This window comes from Lucilia sericata, unplaced genomic scaffold (genome assembly GCF_015586225.1).
Source record: "Lucilia sericata isolate MDLA Ls3-8-SP2 unplaced genomic scaffold, ASM1558622v1 Contig000470F_arrow, whole genome shotgun sequence".
Lineage (NCBI taxonomy): Eukaryota > Metazoa > Arthropoda > Insecta > Diptera > Calliphoridae > Lucilia > Lucilia sericata.
The window spans coordinates 201,779-214,356 of NW_023994485.1; the positions used below are offsets into that span (position 1 = coordinate 201,779).

At 26.4% G+C, this 12,578-nt stretch overlaps 2 protein-coding genes and 1 long non-coding RNA gene across 4 annotated transcripts in view; 1 reads left to right on the top strand and 2 right to left on the bottom strand.

The window, feature by feature from the left end:
- LOC119605276 overlaps window positions 1–804 on the top strand; it is a 77,358-nt gene extending 76,554 nt beyond the window's left edge. The window contains exon 3 of the long non-coding RNA XR_005231574.1: window positions 678–804. This is a non-coding gene — a long non-coding RNA (uncharacterized LOC119605276). The remainder of the gene's footprint in view (window positions 1–677) is intronic.
- LOC119605271 (sodium bicarbonate cotransporter 3) overlaps window positions 1–12,578 on the bottom strand; it is an 85,960-nt gene that overhangs the window by 65,370 nt on the left and 8,012 nt on the right. The gene's annotated exons all lie outside the window — the stretch shown is intronic.
- Window positions 6,082–10,918, bottom strand: LOC119605277. Its single transcript, XM_037958303.1, has 8 exons — window positions 10,763–10,918; window positions 8,112–8,355; window positions 7,653–8,038; window positions 7,472–7,589; window positions 7,224–7,408; window positions 7,013–7,166; window positions 6,562–6,955; window positions 6,082–6,091 (listed from the first exon to the last, which is right to left on the bottom strand). Exons 2-8 carry the CDS (start codon window positions 8,182–8,184, stop codon window positions 6,082–6,084), a joined length of 1,320 nt encoding a protein of 439 aa, XP_037814231.1. The 5' UTR covers window positions 8,185–8,355; window positions 10,763–10,918.

Below are 12,578 nucleotides of genomic sequence, written 5' to 3' on the forward strand. Positions count from 1 at the left end.
TATTAAATTATCTATAGAAAATACTGTTATAAACAATTTTTTTTACAATAAACTGTTATAACAAGAAAATTGTTTTTCTTTTAAAATTCATTGTGAATCTCTAACACATAGGAAAGTTGAACGAATTAATTTTAATCTCTTGTTAAGAAAAAGTAGCTTGGATATAAACTTGAAAATTCTATTAACTTTGACTGTCACTTATCAATATAATTTTACACAAATTACACAACATATGAAGAAATTAAATTTATAACTATTTACATAAAATTATAGTTTATATTCTTGTTATTTCCTTTATCAAATTTGTAACATTGTACTTGAAACTAAATTATAAGCATGAAATTGCATTGAATAAATCCTTCTATTCAAACATATTTTTATTATTGTATAGTTTAATATGATTTTCCCTTTTTTTATTGAGAGTGAAATGATGGTAGTTTGCATGAATGGAATTACAAATCTTTGTCAATAAAGAAAGTGAAATTTATTATAAATACGTACTAGTTATTCATACATATGTAATGTATATAAATATGTATAATTTTCAATGTCTGCGAATAAAAAAAAATTGTATCTAAAATTTTTTTTGTTGCTAACCTTAAAATAAACTTGGATTATTTTTTTTTTTTGTTTAGTTTCCTTCATTTCCATTTCCCTTTATTTTCTTTTTATTGTAGTACAACATTCTATACTATACTAGCTGTGATGATGATGTTTTTCTGATGGTGATGGCAAAGTATTTATCACAAATGTGGGTCATAAAAAATTCTTCGTGTGTGCGAAAAATTTAAGTACAAAACACGCCAACCAAATACATAAGTTAGGAATAACTGTAAGGAAGAGTTTGTGTGTGTGTGGTTTTGAATTTGTTACTGCGAACAAGAAAGAAACATATTATAATTTTAGGCGCCTTGATGACATTCAACATGACTGTAGCTGTTTGTAATCAAGTGACCAGCATTATTAATTATGACAAAAACAGAAGATTGGTAAGTAAGATATTTTGTTTAAATTATGTGCATATGCCTTGTGATTACTGTTAACAATGATTTTGTATAGAAAATGTTAATTGTTATACCTAATATTTTCTATAGAAAATATTGTTATTCATAATAGTTTCATACAATTGTTATACACAACACTTTATATAAAAAAACAATGTTAATTTTTAAAGAAAATATTGTTATATACAAAATTTTCATAAAACACTTCTATAAGCAAAATGTTCTTTATAGAACCATTATACACAATTGTGTTATATTTTCTATAGAAAATACTGTTATACACAAAATTTTCTGTAGAAAATACTGTTATACATAAATTTTTTTGTATAAAATGCTGTTATGCACAAAATACTCTATAGAAAATACTGTTATACACAAAATTTTCTATAGAACATACTGTTGTGCCCAAAATTTTTTATAGAACATAATGTTATACACAAAATTTTCTATAGAAAATACTGTTATACACAAAATATTTTATAGAAAATGGTGTTATACACAAACTTTTCTATAGAAAATACTGTTATACACAATATTTTCTACAGAACATACTGTTATACAGAAAATTTTCTATAAAAAATACTGTTATACACAAAATATTTTATAGAAAACAGTGTTATACTGTTATATACAAAATATTTTATAGAAAATGGTGTTATACACAAAATTTTTAATAGAAAATACTGTTATACACAAAATATTTTATAGAAAATGGTGTTATGCACAAAATTTTCTATAGAAAATACCGTTATACACAAAATTTTCTGCAGAAAATACTGTTATACACAAAATTTTAATTGTATAAAACTTTATTTTTTATAGAACATAATGTTATACACAAAATTTTCTGTAGAAAATACTGTTATACACAAAATATTTTATAGAAAATGGTGTTATACACAAAATATTTTATAGAAAATGGTGTTATGCACAAAATTTTCTATAGAAAATACTGTTATACACAATATTTTCTACAGAACATACTGTTATACACAAAATTTTCTATAAAAAATACTGTTATACACAAAATATTTTATAGAAAACAGTGTTATACTGTTATATACAAAATATTTTATAGAAAATGGTGTTATACACAAAATGTTCTATAGAAAATACTTTAATACACAAAATTTTCTATAGGAAACACTGTTATACACAAAATTTTCTATAGAAAATACTTTTATACACAAAATGTTCCATAGAAAATACTGTTATACACAAAATATTTTATAGAAAATGCTGTTATACACACAATTTTTTATAGAAAATACTGTTATACACAAAATTTTTAATAGAAAATACTGTTATACACAAAATATTTTATAGAAAATACCGTTATACACAAAATTTTCTGCAGAAAATACTGTTATACACAAAATTTTAATTGTATAAAACTGTTATACTCTTATACACGAAATTTTTATGGAAAATACTATAAAAGGCATGATTGTGCTTGCATACATTTGGTATTCAAATTAAATCGATCGAAATTAGCTTATGCTGGTAACCTTAAAAATATTAGTAATTTTCTAAGTTCACTGTCTTTAATATTTGGTGAATATTAAGCGAAATACATACATGTGTAAAGTTTTACATGCTGTCAAAATAAAAAAGTAAATGCTGACACATACACCTAACTCGTTTAAATAAACTTATATACCCTGCAGTTCGACAAAGAGTCAATACATCCGAAAAAGACAGTGATTTCCACTAACGCCTAACCACCTGGTTGGTTCTAATTTGTATTTTGTCACGGATATTTTGTAAATGAGGTGAAGATTATAGTCACTTTAGTGTCCCCTTTGTAAGAGAGAGAGAGTGGACACTCAAAATAACAAACTTTTGGTCTGTCTCTTCATAACTTTTGGTCTGTCTCTTCATAATCTATTGACTTCCTCGTAGCACATGTAAGCTAATCACCTGGACAGTTGTTGGCTAGGGGTAACCTTAAGTGGTAGTTTAAATAGATAATAGGACTGTCCGATCGAATTGCCGGGTAATTTTGTTTACACATACATAAGTTCATGCTGATGATGTTTTTATTACCCAGCAAAAAAAGTGATTTCTGAGGAAACGAAAAGGAAAAGTTGAATTTATTATAGCAATAATCAAAATTCTGCAATTAAAGAAATGAAAGTATGTACATTGTACATACATATGCAGTATGTATTCGGAAGTGTTATAAAATTGTTGAGTCAATCATTTAAGTTATGGGGAAAAGTTTTCTAATGTTTTTTAGTTAAGCGCGAATTTTATTTAAAAATTTGTGGTTATGGTAATGATATTGGCTAAAAATACATTTCCACCTAGAACCTAGTAAATATGTAAGTGTGAACGTATGTCAAACATAAATGGGCTTCTTCTGTAGTAAAATCTGCTTCTCAATGGGAAATTTTAATGAATTTGTTGCAACACGATTGTGTTGTGCCTCCAATAATAAAGAAAATCAATATTTTGTTTCAAAAGATTGTTGGTATTGTAGCCGTTAGAGGAAAGCGTTAGGGAAAAAGTAAATAAAGATTCAATAACAATCGAACCATCATTGATTTGTTTCATACCAAATACACATACATAGTTACGTACCTATATATAAATACACTAGATTTTATACAATTTGTAGATTTTATGTATTTTTTCCCCTTATTTCTGTATTTTCACACAATAGCAAATCGTATAGTAATAGACATTATTATTGTTGAATGTATGAAAGTATAGAGAATGTCGGAAATTGATATAATCAATCGTTAGCAATGATACTTGTTGAGATTGTTAACAGTTTTTATTTATTTAAAATATGTATATAATATTACACTTCTTTTTCAATATTTTTTAATATTGAAATGAAATTGAAAAGAATTTTTATTCTGAAGAATTTATTTTAAGGATACAAATAGAATTTTATACTAATTAAGAAGACACTTCATATTTACTATGAATACTAATGCACTAATACTACTGCAGGAAATTATAGAATAAAGTATACCCATCATTTTCTATCAAAATATTGTTATACACAAAATTTTATACAAATAACTGTTTTATACAAATTTTCTAAGCTGTCATACACACAATTTTTATAGAAAATACTGTTATACACAATATTATTTACAGAAAATATTGTTATTCATAAAATTTTCTGTAAAAATACTGTTATACACAAATTTTTCTATTATTGTTAATAAACCTGTTATTCACACAAATTTCAATAAACAAATAGGAAAGTATAGTAGGGCATAGGCGACCATATGATACACTACACCATGAGTATATTTTAAATAATATCTATTTAAAAAAAAACAAGGTTGATTTTTATATTAATTCCGATGTGCTTAAGTAATTTATTGATGAAAAACTGATATTCTAAAGTACTCTTTATATAGGAATTAAGGCCAAATACATATTTGCCGATCTTCATAAAATTTGGAGGAGTTGTGTATTTTGATATAAAAGCCAGTTATGCTGAATTTCAACACGATACTAATGGTTAAAAGTCAATTTTGGACTTAGTTGAGCAGGTTTTTGGAGATATATAGTAGTATATTTGACGTTGACGTATAAGCCTAAATATATCGGAAGGTCCAGATGTATGGGGGCTAGGTGAAATAATGGACCAATTTCAACAATTTTCAATAGGATTCGTTCTAGCCGGAGAACATATTTGCTCCAGATTTTATCAAAATATCTGGAAAATTCCGGCCTGTACCTTGCGCACAAGGTTTAAATGGACAGACAGACGGTCGGACGGACGGATTAATCGACTGTGAGTATCGGTATAAGGACCAATATTTTTATGTATTATAAACATCAGGACAAACGCATAATACCCTTCCCACTATAGTGATGTAGGGTAAACAAATATTGTTACAAGATACAGTTGTAAACAAAATTGTACTGAAAAAAGTTTTTTTATTAAAAGTTTTCTATAGTGGGAATGCATCTTTATGTGGAAAATTGTTCAAAGTTATATTGGTTTTTAAGAGTGTTTTTCCCCAAAAAATTTTCTATAATTAAAGGGTCTTAAGCTAAAGTATAAAATACATGTTTTACCATTTTCTTGAATTGAAAAGAAAATCAATGATTTTGATTGATAAAGTTTTATACAAATAAAACCCTACAAGTGTTTCAAGGATATTCTACATGAAGAGTTATTGGTTTAACCAAAATAAAATGTATGTATATATTTAAACATACTAAATAAATTATAGTGGGTTATGGCCCTTCAAGGAATACCCCCACTTGAGTTATGAATACTTTTAAAGTCAAGTCTTGAGTCAGTTGTAGATCGATTCTCATAGAATCCAGAACAACGATCGGTAGCTGGTTCTCTTTCTACACAGAAATAAATAAATAACTGATTCAATTCAACAAATCATTGAATCAAATACAAAATTGTCTAAAATCGGACCTACAACGAAAATTGTATATTCAGCGAACAAATTCGTAAAAAGTTATTTGAAAAGAAAAAGCATTTTTTCTCAATTAAATAATTATGTTATTAGCCAAAAAAGTTAATCAAAGTTCATTTCCAATTTCATATAAATTTTTTAACTAAAACAAATATAACTTTTATTAAATTTTACAATAATTTTCAAACAATTTTTTGTTTAAAACAATAAATAATTTGTTTGGAATTTGTATTACAATTTCAAACAAATTGTTTAATTAAAACAAACATAACTTTTATTAAATTTTACAACAATTTTTAAAAAAAATTTTGTTTGAATCAATAAGTAATTTTTTTGAAATTTTTATTGCAATTTCAAACAAATATATTAACTAAAACAAACATAACATTTGTTATGTTTTAGACTAATTATCAAACAATTTATTGTTTAAACCAATAAATAGTTTCTTTAAAAAGTCAGCCGGTTTTAAATAAATTATTATAGAGTTTTCCTATATGGTTGTTTAGACAAACGAGTTGAATGAAATTGTTTGAAATTCTATTTTAAATCAATTACAAATGTAATGTTTTTTTCTACACTTTCTATAATATTCCTTTGAATGAAAAATTAACAGATAAATCTTTTATAAACATTTTATTAATATTTGTTATTCTTTCAACGACAAATAATAATTATGTATAACTAAATACAATTCATTTTTAACAGAAAATCACAAAAAGATAATAAAGTTTTAAAGTTGATTAAGAGAAAATTAGTTTATATACATACATACATCTTTCATAAAATCTTGTAAAAATTATATGGACATGTTTCAGTTCCTATATGTCATGAACATGAATTTTAAAAATTAATTTATAATTTTCTTTTAATTGTTTTTATAAAATACTGTGAATGGAAAATTAATTACTTTTTATGAGAAAATAGTTATTTTAAATTTTATAAAAATTAATAATTTATATAAATTTTTGTGTTTTTAAAATAAAGTAATGGAATAACTTTAAATAAATATAAAAAATTGAGTTTATTTAATTTTAAATAATTGAAAAAAGATAAATTTTATATTACTAAAAATACTCTTAAACTCTTATTTTATATTTAAAATTTCATGTTTAATGGTCGAAACTTTTGAATATTTTTTTGTAGTAGGTAACTCGTATAAAAATGATTGTATGAAATTATAAAAAACATCGGATTCTTCCGGATACTCAAGATTAAATAAAAAAAATATTTTAAATAATACATCAAGAGCATTTAAAAATGTCAAAATTGGATATTTCACATTATCTACAAAAACAAAAATAGATTTAATATTGCATATTTCGCCTATAATTAATAATCTTGGCTGTATATTTCGGCATTGTAGCTTCAGTAATTTGATTTTAACTTCCAATTCCTCTAATGTATTTGCTATTATTGCGAATCCTTCTTGGGAATCAGCAATTGAGTATTTTTTTCGAATCTTTGCGCCACTAGACTCTGTAGAAACTTTAAGTTGTGGTGGGAAAAGGTTATGTAGAAACCAGAAAATCATAAATGTTTTGGACTCTGTAATAAAAGCATTTATTAAAATAAATTTTATCTTTTAAATTAAGAGTTTTTTACCATCATTTTTGGACTCAATATCGGCAAGCTTTTTAGAAATGTATGCGGAAGAAATTTTAGTTTTTAAAACACACAAAATTTGTTCGCTAAATTTAGGCCATCGTTCATGCAAATTTTTGGCCATTGGAAACTTTAGGGCGAAATCTATATCAATCTAAAAAGAAAAAGTAAAATTACAATATATAAAAATATTTGTATGTCAGAAATTTACCAAATGAAAACCTGATGGTTTTATGTAGTCAGGCCATAACTTGAAAATTTCAGCTGTTGTCTGAGATTCCGATATCTGTTTGAACCGAAATGGCGCACATCTGCGCCAATAAATGTCAAACTCCTCAGCTGTTATTTGTTCACTTTGAAGATATTGTAAATACAGGGTGTAATTTTCTTCTGACTCTGAAATAACAACAATTATTAAATATACATAAGTAAGAACAATATAATAATCATTTTACTTACCTTCTAAAGTATTTATATCAGGTTTACTTTCACATTTTTTTAAAACATCCTTTGAAAGCCTTTTTAAATTAGCCAGTTTATTGTAAATTTTCCCTCTCTTTCCGCTTCTATAAAAATCCTGTCAATTATAAATGGAAACATTAAAAAGTGACAACAAAAAACTTTTAGAATATATACTTACAAGTTCCTCTGAGGGAAATATTGAACATATTTCTTTTTCCATCTCAGAACAGTCAGATAAACTGCATACAACACCATTTGCCTCAATGTATTTGATAATGGTATTTAGAAGCAAGTTCCGTTGTTCTTCATGAAGTGTTTCATTTTTTTTGTAGAAATCAAGTATTTCGCGTCCATTGTGGGTACACTTAAGTATTTCCATAATAGAAATTTTTGTTGTAACTTGGTTACTTTGGGAGGTGTAAGTTTCACTTTTATTTAATGATTTTTTCCATTCATCCAAGTTATACTCAAATTTTACCATATCTCCAATTTGGCTATCAACAAAAAGTCTTTCGATATGGTTACTTTTTAGCATGTGGAAAACATCTACTGTAATTCCTTGTTCTGTAAATAAATAATTGAAAAGAAAAAAATTTAATGAAATATCTAATATAGTAAATAAAATATAGTACTTTACCTTTTAGTCTATCATATAGGTGACTCAAATTCCATTTATTTAGTAGGCAGTACAAATCGCTGAATTTGTCCATTTTTTTAATTATAAGTACTCTTGTAAAATTCTTTTAATTTAATAAATGTACTCCCATTTGATTGAATTTTTTCCACCGGTGGTCCAACAACGTCGTTAATGTTTATTATTATGTGTTGATTTGAAATATTTTTATATTCATAAGCAATGTAATGTGTATTAAAGATAATATCTATTTTATTACAACAAAAAAGTATGTCATTTGATGTTTTAATAATAATACAAATTTTGTATAATTCAAAGTCAGTCGTAAATTTCGATATGATCTTATTTTCGTTGTATTTATAGCCCCATATTTTCCCTTCTGAATATAGCGAAATATTTTCTTCAGATATTTTTAACTCTCTACTGACTTTTTTTACGATATTTAAATTATTTATTGGTTTTTTTAAAATAACATCGTTATTTTGATCATTATCAAGTAAAAAATTCGCAAATGACATTTGTTGTTTAAATGAAAAACTTTTGGAAACATTTTTTCTCGAAGTTGTCACATGAGAATATATTTTGAATTCCTTATGTTTTCCTTCGTACTTAAAACTCCATAAATTTCTTAATGGTCCGCATTGTTTTAAAACTGTTGGGTAATGTGTTAAAATGTGAAATTTTGGAGTTAGCGGTTTTTTGAACAAAGTTTGAAAATTGTTATTTAAATATTGAATTTTTGTCTTTATTTGGTGTATTGAAGACGCAGAAACTTCATAACACAAAATATCATCTAGTAATTCAAAAAAGCGTGCTAAAAATGCCCAAATTTCGTCGCCATAGTGTACTAAATCACCAAAAAGTAACGTAAAGTACTGGCAAAATGACATCATCTGCTTTGCAGACATTTTCAATTTTCGATTTTCTAGTTCATTTATAGTTATTGTAATTTTTTCGTTACCCCTATCGTGTTCATCATACTTAAAATTTGACAATCGGTTATTTAGTGTATTGATGCTGAAGTAATTCATTGTTTTTATAAAATGTAGCAAAGATTCACATATCACGAGGTGGCATACCCCTTCAAACAGATCATGCATAACATCAACACTGAAGTTTTCAGTGCAATGAAATGATGGAATTTCATTAAAAATGCACGTAGAACTTATGCCACAATCTGATGATATGCCCTTCTCAATACACTCTCTATAATTTATCCGATTTCTTAATAACTCAACATTTTCAGTAGTATTTAGCTTCGTTTCAGATTTGTGCATTAGGCAGAATCTGCAAAAATAATTGGATGAAAACGATTTCGAAAATCCTAAGGTAACATTTAACCCTAGATTATCACCCAATAATAAACCCATAATAAAATGTACTTTTTTAGTGCCGTCTTTAGTATTAATAATAATGCCATTTATTTCTAAGTTTTTTAAAGCATCAACCAACGGTTTAAGGCATTCAATGCCATACAATTTCATGTCTGAAGATCTAATAGAAGCCGCTAAAAATACTTCACCTAACTTTGATGACTTTTGTGGGAGACATGGGAAGCTGTAGTAAAAATTACACATTGAATGTCGGTTTGATTTTGACCCAAGAGGGTTATTTATTGCAAAGTCATCTGAATAAATGAGATACGGAATTAAAGTATTATTTGGATACAATGTTTTTTTTTGTTTCCATAAATTTCCTTGGATAATATTTACAAATTTCGGGTCATTCTCTATTTCACGCATATGTTGCAACATTTTTTCTAAGTTGTTGTCCTTTTCTAAGAATTTTTTGAACTGAAAATCGAGAGGCATTATTATTGCATTCGATTGTGGATTATTATTAATCTTAAATGGCTGTACTTTTCCAATAAGGTCCATTTCGGTTAAATTTTTATTGAATTTAAATTCTGATCTAAACTCTTGGAATGTTGATCTAATTTTACTTAACACATTTAATGCAGTTCCTTCATTTTTACTTTTGACTTGCTCTTCTATGATATCTAACATTGGATGTAGTATTAAATCTTCCACTAAATTAGTAACGGTAGTAACGTCCGATTGAGTAAAATTATTAAATGAATGCAACTTAGTAACAAATTTAATAACAGAAGTGTGAAAATGTTTAATTTTTTCAGATTCATTGACTACTTTTTCTCTAATTGAAATATTACATTCGGTCTTAAATTCATCACATTCATTATCACAATCCGTGTTTACAGCAGGCAGTTCGACTGTTTGATTGACGTCAAAATGTTTATAAATGTGTCTTTGGAAGGACCGTTTGATTTGAAATTTTTGGAAACAATTTAAAAATGTACATTCATAAAAATCTTCGGATGGAAGACCGCATTTGTTCAAATGGGTTAATAATTTTTTGGGGGAATCGAATGATGCTTTGCATAAAAAGCATTCCATCTCCATTTTTATTCGAGTTATACTAAATTAATAATCAAAAATAATTACTGCACTTAAAATTTTTCGTTAATAGTTTCTAAATCTATTATTGATCAAAATCTACACAATTTCATAGAATTTTTTGAAAACAAATCATATACGAAATTTACAAACCATTTGAGATTAAACGGATTTTCAGAAACGCGTCTTAATGTTATGGAAAATAATAAAAGTATATAGAAAATTTTCTTAAATACACACCAATCATAAACAAACACTTTTAGTTTTTTATTTGTTAATAAATAACTTTTTATTATCACTAGGTATTTATTTTTTCTTTCAATTATTCACATAAATATTTTTCCTTAAACACTTTAACGCACCAACTTCTTAACACAGAATAAAATTAAAATCTTAACAACGTTTTTGTTAAGTTCTTTTCTTTTCCCAATCACTGTTGCCAATTTAGCTATTTTCTCGTCAAATCTAGCGATTTTTAATCCCATTTTGCTGGGGAAAATATGATTTAGCTATTAGCGGGAAATCTAGCGATTTTTCTTTAGATTTTAAGGCATTTTTTATTCATTTATATGTTGATAATATCGCTTAAAAGTTGCTACGAATGACGATTTACATATATGTATGTATAAGTATAAAAATATGCATTCAATGTAAATTATTTGAGTTTTAGCTGTGTGTATTATACTTATTTTGAATGTTCTGAAGAACATAATTAGGAGCAAATATTTGTGCGTACAGGTAAAGTTATACGAAAAATTTTAAAAGGGGTATATTTTGTTGTACTCAAAAAACGAATATTTAATTATTCTAGTCTTTTAGTAAATGAGTGATATGATAATAAAATTTACCATAATTCTAAAAATTAGTGAACATTGGAAATAAGTGACGAAAGGATCGATCCATAAAGTCCTAAAAATTTACAACATTTCTAAGGCGTATAGGGCCGCATATCGATATTGCAGATAAACTTCCCACAAAAGGAGTGTATAATAATAATCTTGGGTGCCCCGGTAGGCTAGTTGGTAGTGTGCTAGCCTGTTCGTCTGAGGGTTGTGGGTTCGATTCCCAGCAGAGATCCTGGTCTGCTACACTACAACGGTCGTATGGTTATCGTCACCCTGCTCGGTAAATTAGGTAAGAATATAATTTGTAATTGTATTGTAATGGAAAAATAAATAATACTCTTATGCTGAAAATAAAGGATCGATCCATAAAGGCCAGCATTTCGAAATTCAATTTATCTTTACAACATTTCTAAAGCAATCTGTATAGGGTCGCATATCGAAATTAACCTCAACTTGACATTTTTCCTAACCCAAAGTGAAAATATTTAACATAAAAAAAGATTATCTTATGTGTTTGTTATAAGATGTGTTTGTATCACTATCCCATTCCTACGTATGTATATAGATTTTAGCGATAAATCGCTGACTTTTTAGAATAATATAAAAAATCTGAAAAATTTTGCTATTTGTTTTCAGAATCATATAATAAATATTATTTTGACGATTTATCGCAAAATTTTTCAAAATGTCTTGAATTTAGCTATTTTCTAGCTATTTTTCAGTCGACTTTAGCGATATTTTTGGGAAAAAAGTTGGCAACAGTGTTCCCAATACACACAATTTTTTACCGTTAGATTTCTTTCTGCAATTCATTGCAAAAAAATAAGTTTGTCACAATCTATGATGCACGCGACAAACCTTAAAAGAATACTTTTTACAAACCCTTTTATAATTCGCTTGTCGCTCACGGCTACACAATTGATCAATGAGTCGTTGACAAGAGAATATAAAAAGCATGCACATTAGGGTGCCCATAAGAAAAGTTTATAATGTTCACAACGAAAATGTAGGCTTAGTTAAATCTGGGAGTACAATTTAAGAATGTTTGTCTCAATAACATAGGTACATAAAGGAAAAATTAGTGTTAGCCCAATAGTATTCAAAAAATATGAATTTTTAAGAAAAGGAAATTAAGTTTTTAAAAGCTTTGCAACGTCTTTTTTATTTATGTAATTAGTTTAAATTAATGCATTATAAACGCAAAACAAAAA